The sequence below is a fragment of the Amborella trichopoda genome, chromosome 6 (genome assembly GCF_054954075.1).
Source record: "Amborella trichopoda isolate Santa Cruz 75 chromosome 6, AtrichopodaSantaCruz75HAP2 v2.0, whole genome shotgun sequence".
Taxonomy (NCBI): domain Eukaryota; kingdom Viridiplantae; phylum Streptophyta; class Magnoliopsida; order Amborellales; family Amborellaceae; genus Amborella; species Amborella trichopoda.
The window spans coordinates 53,612,547-53,621,858 of NC_142341.1; the positions used below are offsets into that span (position 1 = coordinate 53,612,547).

Below are 9,312 nucleotides of genomic sequence, written 5' to 3' on the forward strand. Positions count from 1 at the left end.
CCCATCTGGCTTCGGTTGTCTCCAAAAAAGAGAAAGAAATTGATGAAAGCAGTTGAGGTTTCCAGTTTTTATATTAAGGATATTACTCTGCATTAATATTATTCCAAGTCTAACTGATACATTATCTCTTGGGGTATGCAAACATTAAAGCCCACAATGTTCTCACTAAACTAAAATTTCAGACTCCCAAAAATAAAAGAAACAGCAAAAGAAACTCAAATTCTCAATTCATTTATTGTTGTCACCACCGAACTGAGTGGAATTCCCATTCCAGAAAGTATTTCTGTCACGGGATGCATCATCATTTTCGTCATGATTTAGGGTGTGGATGTTGCCTCCCCAACGCTTGGTCGCTGCTTTGCCACTGCTAACAACCCTTTCCCCTGCACTGGTTTGGCTCCTATACATGGCATCCGATCTCTCTGAGCCTGCTAGGGAACTCCGAAGATTTGCATTCGGCCCTGTTTACATGCCAGACATTAAGAATTCGTAAAGTCTCAAAAAACACACACACACATGCACACACATGACCGAGAGAGTGTGTGTGAGACTCACGATACTGCCATGCATTGGATAAGGAAGCCTGTTGTTGATGATCTGATGAGTTGGTGATACCACCACCACCAACATAGGAGAATGGATTGAGGTAGGATAACATCCTCCAAATTAAACCAGGACTGCTTTCATGAGAAGGATCTTGTGAATTGCCTGCTGCATTTGCTTGTGAAGATGTTTGTCCTCTGCGGGGCTCAACGGATGGGTTGCGGGGAATGATGATTAACGCCTCCCTGCTACCCATCCCAAGCTCCAAAAGCGTTTTGCTCATTTCTGAATCAGTTGATAATAGAGCCATTTCAAAATTCAAATAGACAGAACTAATGTCAAAACGTTTAGCAGCAGCAACGGAGCTTTTTTTGTTTTGAAATATTAGCAGTGGGAGTGGAGCCTAGCGGCAATGAAGAAAATTTTTAAGTTCAAATAGTGAAGTAATCATAATTTTCCTACTTTTAACCGAAGCAAGTCAAATAAAAAATAAATATTCACGATAAATACCTGATTCACTAAATATTTTACGTGGGTAAGGGACTGCCAAAGAATATGGTCCAATTTGACTCGTTCTGTTATCATTTATGTACTCTCGAACCATTCCAAGAGTATCTGTTTCTTCAAACTTTTCTTTAATGCTCTTGCCATCTGGAAAACGAATATGCAGATGCACATCACTCAATTTAGTAAGAGATGAACGGTCATCAACTTTAGCATCAAAAGTGCAGTGGTCAATTTCAGGAGCATTGGCAACTGTCTGAGTATTTTCTTGTGGAACCACATATTCAAAAGCAGGAAACCCCTCGACTTCTTCAGTACTTGTACTATGCATATCATCCAAAGAAACATTTTTCTGTTGTGCATGGCTACCACCATAAATATCAAAAGACCTAACATCAACAGTAGAGCAAGATACATCAGCAGTCTCGGGAATCAAAGAACTTTTAGTATCTTCACTTGATGGACTTTTTTGCTCAACACTTTCACCCTCTGATTGTGGGAAATGAGTCCCTTCAGCAGCAGTGCCAATGCTGAGTTCACTTTCTTCAAGCTGAGCAATGACATACAACAAAAATGTAATACTCGACTCATTATTTTTCTCATCTAACCACCAATGAAAAGTGAATTTGCAAATCAAATGCCAGGGAATGTGCTTACTTTTGGTGTAGGCTCACGATAATTGCTTTTCAGTTCTAGCAGTGAGGCATCTGATGGTTTGCGCTCTGACTCTTTATTTGTTGGAGATGATGATGGTTTAGCAGGTATTGAAGACTCTCCATGCCCCACAGACGATGCATCAGAACTTGAACTTTGTGGATTATTTGATAGAAGTGCAGCTGTCATGATAGCTGCAGCTGTTTCCTGAAACTCATCCAAGGGACTAATTCTGTTAAGTGGTTTTCTCATATTAGTACTTATTTTGGTACAGTTAACTGAGATTTAATTGAGGAAATGCAAAGAGAGTACATTATCAGGCTCACACAGCCTGAGAAAGAAAGAAATAAAAGAAAAAAGGAAAGAAAGAGAAAAGGTTACAATGAAGCAGCACTTCTCGCTACCACTGTTCTCATATTACTACTTTAAAGTCTATTTATATTTCAAAAAACAAAACAACTTGAGATATATATCATCCTAAATAGAAAAGTGATTTACTATGAGAACCAAAGCGTCTATAGCACTCACTCGGAAATGGAAGTCATCCCATGCCTTTTGTATACCAGCTACTAATGTTTCAGGACTGGCATAACCATCTGGCAAAAACACACAAATATAATATCCAAACAAGCACCACATGTCAAAGGGCTTTTAACATTTACATCAAATAAAGACATTTTAGGGTCCTACATTCTCAGGAAGACAATCATACCATGCTGCCAGAGCAAAATTCCATTATACCCAACTGCTGAAATGTTCGGGACAGATTTCTGTGGATCTACAGATGCTTGAATAAAGGATAACATTCTTCTATCCCGTCAACTGAATTTTAAGCAATAAAGTCTGATTCTTAAAACTACAATAATATGAACATAAAAGAATGGAAAAGCAACACTGATACACCAGACTGCTATATATATAGTCTTCAATTCAGTGTTCCATAGAGGTCCGAATATATTGAGCTTGATTGTCACTTGATGTGGGAAATGCTGCTAGTAAAGACATAGTATCCCATGCATGAAGTCTGAGGACCCCTTCATAGAAAAATTCATTAAGGCCCTTTAGAATGATCAGTTATCTCGCATACTAGACAAGGTAAATATGCTGGACATCGATGCTCCTGCTTCAAGGGAAGGGTTAAAGATAATATTTCACAAACTTGTTAATCATTCATTACCACCCTCACGACACTTATTGCATAATGTATAATGGTAATTTCTGTCCAGTTGTAAATTCCCCATTTAAGGCGTAATTAGATAAAATAATGGCTCATTAATTAACATCCTTCCCCAATTCTTTTTTCTCTCTCGGTTAGATAACAGCTTGCCTAATTCCAAACCCATAGTCATTATCCACATTTGTAATAAAACATAAATCACCAAAGCCAGGGAACAAGGAACAATAGTAAAGATGTTTTCAAGCTTGAAAAATACAATAACCAGCATATCTTTGTAGGGAACCATATAGAACAAAACCATGTACAGGATACAGCAAACAGAAAACTGCTTTTCATCAAGACTTCCCTCTCTGAGATGCAAGAAAATGCAGTGCTTTGACACTGAAGCCTTCACCTGAATGAAATAAATGAGGAACCAGGAGACATTTACATACTTAAATTACTCAAAAACAATGATAAAACTCACATCCAGGTCCATCCATGTGGACTGCTCAAGGCTCCAAGAAGCTTCATCTGTACCTGAAATTGAAGCCTTAACTTAGAAAACAACCTCTTATTCGTTAGAGAGTTAACCAGCAACTTAAAGACAGCCAGTGCGGCTTCCTAGCTCATCAAAGCGACTTTAATAACAAATAAATGAGGCAAGAAATATTAACACGATTAACCTGATATGTAAACCAAAAGAATCTTTTGTTGGCTCCTTGTTTCATTTATTGCTTCAGGAACGGATCCTTTAAATGCTAACAAGGAAGCTGAGCTTTCCATCTGCTTTCGTACAAGTGAAAAGAAAAATATATAACAGAGATTAAAGACAAAATAAAACTATCCCACTAACCCAGAGAAAGCAAAATTATGATTTCTTTCAAATTCCCAATGTCTCAAAAAGTTTGATATTGAAAGACAAATAGGAAGAACAAACAATGTTCATAATGAGAAAGTGCTTGCTTGTGCTATTCCCCATCAGGAAATTACCAATAGGCACCGCATACCAAAAGAAAAAGAAAAGGCAGAGCATATCAGTACAAAACAAACATTACAAAAACAACAGAAGCACTGATAACTAACCATGGATCCAAGGAGAGCTAGACATATACTTTACAACTTCAGAATAACCAAAACAACAAAAAAAAAACAGAAACTTATCAAACTCCACCTATTTGAAGTTCAAATAGGTAATTTGAAACTATGAACACCTTAACCATATCTTTTTTATCCAGTTTCAAATAGCCTATCATTCTTTTGATCAAATTTTAATTAGCACCCCAAAAGAAACATTAAAATGGTTTTGAAATTAATCAAAATACACCTAGGGTGAACTGTTAAATAGTTCAACATTTAGATATATTTTGATATATTTCCCAGAAAAAAATGATAACCAGTAATATATGAAAGTGCGATAGAACTTGGTGTCTTTTTTTATTTTCTCAAAAAAATAGGAACCCAATCTTCTTCTAAAGCTGATGAGAAAATTCACCCAACACAATAAAATGCTTAAATTCATTCCAATCAATAATAAGAACTAAAATTTAAGTGTCCCTAAATAGAGCAAACAAAACAGATTCAAGATACCCCCAATTAAACCCCAAAAAAATATCAATTTTCAATTTTATAACATTGCCTAGACCAAAACAACAGTAATAGCACAAAAACACACATGAATGTTATGACGAAGGGAGAAAATTAATAGAAACAAAAACAAGGCATCAAACCTGCACAAGGAAGAAGAACCAAATAAAAAGGAAAATTACCAGAGAAATAAAGTATACAAGAAAAAGAACAAAATATCAAACAAAAATATGGGGTTTCAGAAAAATTCACATAAATACCAAAATTCAGAGGACGAACACAAAATCAGCGATTCGTAGATGGGGGCTCGCAAAGCTTCCTTGTGGAGAATTATTAAGGTTAGGGTTCATTAAACAATCGAAATCCGTAATTCAGAGACACAAACCTACGAATTGGCGATGCAGTGTACTATTATTGCAAATCAGAGATGTACTATATACTATAGACTATCTTTTAAAATGGCAAGTATACCCTTATTTGGATTTGAATTTTCTTATCATTTTGTTCATGGTTTGATTTGAGAATGCCCCAACCAAAAACTAAGAGAATATTATTTTAAGGAAGAAGTTTACACAGAGCCAAAGCTCTAAACAATCAAATTAGAACCAACCTCAAAAATTTCAAATTTCACTAGACGAGGTTGTTTTGATGCCCAAATATCTTCAAATTAATCATCTCAACATCAAGATGGATGGAACGTGAGAAAAAATTGGATTTCAAGTTTTGGAAATAGTGCATCTTATAATATATTTTTGGACCATCGATTTTCAAGTTTTCATAGATTTGTTCAATTTGTATTATTTTTAAGCTTTAAATTTTATAACTAAATATGATAATATATTTTAATGCTATCACAAATATTTCAAGTATTGAATCTGCATTTCTCGACACTATTTGAAGGTGTGCTTTACTTTGATTGTTTAGAGCCTTCACTCCATACAAACCGCACCCTTATTTAAAGGGTTCGAGAATGCCCCAACCCACAAAAAAAAAAGGGAATATTATTTATAGGGTGAGGTTTTTATAAGGTGCTGACTATATATTTAATACAAGTAAGGCACACCTCTAAACTTTATTGGAAGATATAGTTTCGGTGTTGAAAAACCTTATAGTGATTTGAAAAATCCATATTTAACCTTAATTATGAAATTAAAATTTCAAAAATAGGGTACAACACGCACTTCTAAAAATAATTGAACATCTTAAAAAATAGATAATCCAACTAACTTGTTACAAGATGCGCCACTATTAGGACTTGGAAATCTTTTTTCTTTATTTCTATACATTTTTAACTCAATCAATTGGAAAGTTTTCCAACTTCAAAACCCTCTTTTCTATAAGATTTTGAGGTGCACCTTACTTCTCTATTATAAAATTGCAACCTTATATAAGAAATTTTCCTATTTAAATGACCAAACCACTTAGGAAGTTCAATTAGATCAACTGATTTATTGGTAAAGTGGTTATTTTAAAAAACAAATATTTCAAAAATAGAAAATCATCAAATTACCAATAAGATATTCATTATTTAACTATTTATACATTGACAATTATTCCAACACACATAGTTATTTAGATAAATTTCCCTTTAAAAAAACCTGAAATTGCCTTAAATTGAAGCAACTTACTCTACTTGAGTCACTCACAACCAAATGACCTAATGCCCTTGCTTGTTCCTCTGGAATCAAGCATATGATATATTTTTTCTATTATAAGAACTTTGATAGAAACTGGCTCAATGTTAAGTAGTCCGAATATTGGGGTAACACAACATGACATCATGAGTTCCATTTCTATTACCGGCAAAAGCCCTTATCTTTTGAATTGCCCAAAAAAGAAAAAAAATATATTTTAGGTTTAGAATTCATAACATCATGAGTTCCATTTCTACTACCGGCAGAGGCCCTTCTCTTTTGAATTACCCAAAAAAGGAAAAAAAATATTTTAGGTTTAGAATTCATAATAGCCCTTCTCTTTTGAATTACCCAAAAAACAAAAAAATAATAATTTAGGTTTAGAATTCATAATAGCCAGTGATTTGATCTAGTCTCTTTTGAATTACCCAAAAAAGAAAGAATATATTTTAGGTTTAGAATTCATAACATCATGAGTTCCATTTCTACTGCCGGCAGAGGCGCTTCTCTTTTGAATTACCCAAAAAAGAAAAAAAAAAATTTAGGTTTAGAATTCATAATAGCCCCTTCTCTTTTGAATTACCCAAAAAAGAAAAAAAGAATATTTTAAGTTTAGAATTCATAGTAGCCAGTGATTTGTTTTAGTCTCTTTTGAATTACCCAAAAAAGAAAAAAAAATATTTTAGGCTTAGAATTCATAACATCATGAGTTCTATTTCTACTACTGGCAGAGGCCCTTCTCTTTTGAATTACCCAGGTTTAGAATTCATAATAGCCAGTGATTTGTTATAGTCTCCTTTGAATTATCCAAAAAAGAAAAAAAATATATTTTAGGCCTAGAATTCATAACATCATGAGTTCCATTTCTACTACCGGCAGAGGCCCTTCTCTTTTGAATTACCCAGGTTTAGAATTCATAGTAGCCAGTGATTTGTTCTAGTCTCTTTTGAATTGCCCAAAAAGAAAAAAAAATATTTTAGGTTTAGAATTCATAACATCATGAGTCCCATTTCTACTACTGGCAGAGGCCCTTCTCTTTTGAGTTACCCAAAAAAGAAAAAAAAAAAAGTTTAGGTTTAAAATTCATAATAGCCAGTGATTTGTTCTAGAAAAACAAGATATAATGAAAGAAACCGCACTTGTTCTAGATTTGGATAGATTGGCCTCACTTAATTCACTTGAACTAGATGATACAAATATCCCCATTTATCGTAGATTCCAAGCTCAAAGTAAGATATAATGAAAACGCATTTGTTCTAGATTTGAAACAACAAACAAACAATTACTCAGGTCATTTAGCAAAAATAAATCAAGTGGGTCTATTGCCTAATTGCTCTTGTTTGTTTAGGGTTCCAAAAAGATAATAAGGGAAATTGAATGCATAGATATCCCAAAATAAAATTTAAACTTATAAATTTGGCATGGGTGTGACCAATGTTTTAAAAACCGAATTGACTTAAACTTATAAATTTGGCATGGGTGTGACCAATGTTTTAAAAACCGAATTGACTTACTGAATCGGTCGCTAGCTGAGCTAAATATAGATCAGTGGATCGAGAAGGATGAGCCGTACTAATCTAGCAAATTTTTTTTTTTTGAGCCCAAACAATCCCAAAAATAGCTAAACATTTTAAAAAAATGAGATTATATTGCATTTTCTAAAAAATATTGATGAAAATATACTTGTTTTCTTATGAATTTATCGAAAACACTTATATAATAGTTTCCTGATTTCTTGAAATTGGGGTTTAGATCCAAAATTTTTTGTTTTATTGATTTATTGGAGCATTGAGAAATGATAAAAATGAGTACAAAAAATAGATGCAAATAGAGAGAAATTGGGACAAAACACAAAAATTGGATTGCATTAGAAAAAAATTCTTAAAAATCCAAAATTCATGGTTCAAATTTCTTCAATTCTTCATTCATATCAAAACAATTCTCGCACATATATGATAGAGGGTGAAAATAAACAAAATTCCTCGAGTTTCACAAATATATGAATAATAAAAGATGAAAGAAAGACTTATGTAATCTTTTGTCGCGGAAGTATAATTTTTTTTTTTTAAATAATAATCATCCCTTATAATTTTTGTAACAAGATCACTCACAGATGGTCTTATTACAAACAATAGAAATTCCAAAAATAAATAACACATCAATAAAATAAATCTCAACTACTTTATGCCATTCATTAAACCTAATATTATGCTTGAGAATATAAAATAAAAGAAAAAAAAAGATGCCAGAGATTACCTCAACCGGGCTTTTTACACCCCACACCGAGTCACCACATCCAATGGCACGGGATCAGCGGTCTAGCTTCAATCTCAAATCATAAAAGCTAATTTCGGCCAAACTAAGTAACCACCCTTAAATTAGATCACGAGAGAGAGAAAGTCTCTATTTTCCAACCCATAGATTAGATCATGAGAAAGAGAGTCTCTACTTTCCAACCTTTAGATTAGATCATGACAGAGAGAGTCTTTATGTTGGAGCGTACCCCTTAGGGTTTTTTTAGGAGAGAGAGAGTAGAGAGAGAAAATCCGATAGTAGAGAGAGAGGGGTGTGGCACTTAGGGAAGAGAGAGAGAGTTTATGGGAGAGAGAGAGGTGTGTAGAGATAGGGGAGAGTACCCCTATATATAGTGAAATTTAGGTCTATGGTTTTTTTAGGGTTTCCCATAGTTTGCATGTTTCTTGAGATTAAATATGGATCGTTGATCAAGGTGACTTGTGGGGTGAGAGATCTGAGCTATCCATTCTATAGATGGCTATCAACATTATGGAAGGTGCATGAACCATTATCCCCCTTTTCTTAAACCATTTTCCCATCAATATATTTAAATAAATTAAATTCATTAAAAATATAGTGCATACCATAATTGCATATTCCATCTCACATTTTCTATAAGAATATTTGAATAATATCAAGTCAAGATATTCATTCAATAATCAATATAAGATATGGTCAATATTTCCTAATCAATATTTGACCATATGCTACAAGATATAATTACCATATTTAATAAACTTGAAGACAAAGCAACAAGAGAAGGTATCCAAGGGTGGGGCGTGCCACCCAATTATGGTATATGGGGCCCCACCTAATACCCACATGGTGGGCCCATGTGCACTATGGGCCCCCATGTATTTTTTTTAATAAATATTTCAAATTTAAAAATGAATTTTAAAACATTATAACTTTGTAAATTAATAGCTTCATTTTTATAAG

General features: G+C 33.6%; 1 protein-coding gene across 6 annotated transcripts; it reads right to left on the minus strand.

Annotated features, from left to right (window-relative positions):
• Window positions 1–65: 65 nt before the first annotated feature.
• On the minus strand, window positions 66–5,057 carry LOC18448514 (Ubiquitin-like superfamily protein). Of its 6 annotated transcripts, none has more exons than XM_088869452.1 (10): window positions 4,830–5,057; window positions 3,544–3,643; window positions 3,345–3,397; window positions 3,191–3,266; window positions 2,414–2,479; window positions 2,230–2,297; window positions 1,705–1,908; window positions 1,054–1,597; window positions 556–828; window positions 66–461 (listed from the first exon to the last, which is right to left on the minus strand). In XM_088869452.1, exons 2-10 carry the CDS (start codon window positions 3,641–3,643, stop codon window positions 229–231), a joined length of 1,617 nt encoding a protein of 538 aa, XP_088725578.1. In that variant the 5' UTR covers window positions 4,830–5,057; the 3' UTR covers window positions 66–228. The 6 variants fall into 6 exon arrangements, with proteins under 6 accessions (XP_088725578.1, XP_020531989.2, XP_088725579.1 ...); XM_020676330.2 differs by having other exon boundaries at window positions 3,191–3,272; XM_088869453.1 differs by having other exon boundaries at window positions 4,724–4,835.
• Between the last annotated feature and the right edge of the window lie 4,255 nt (window positions 5,058–9,312).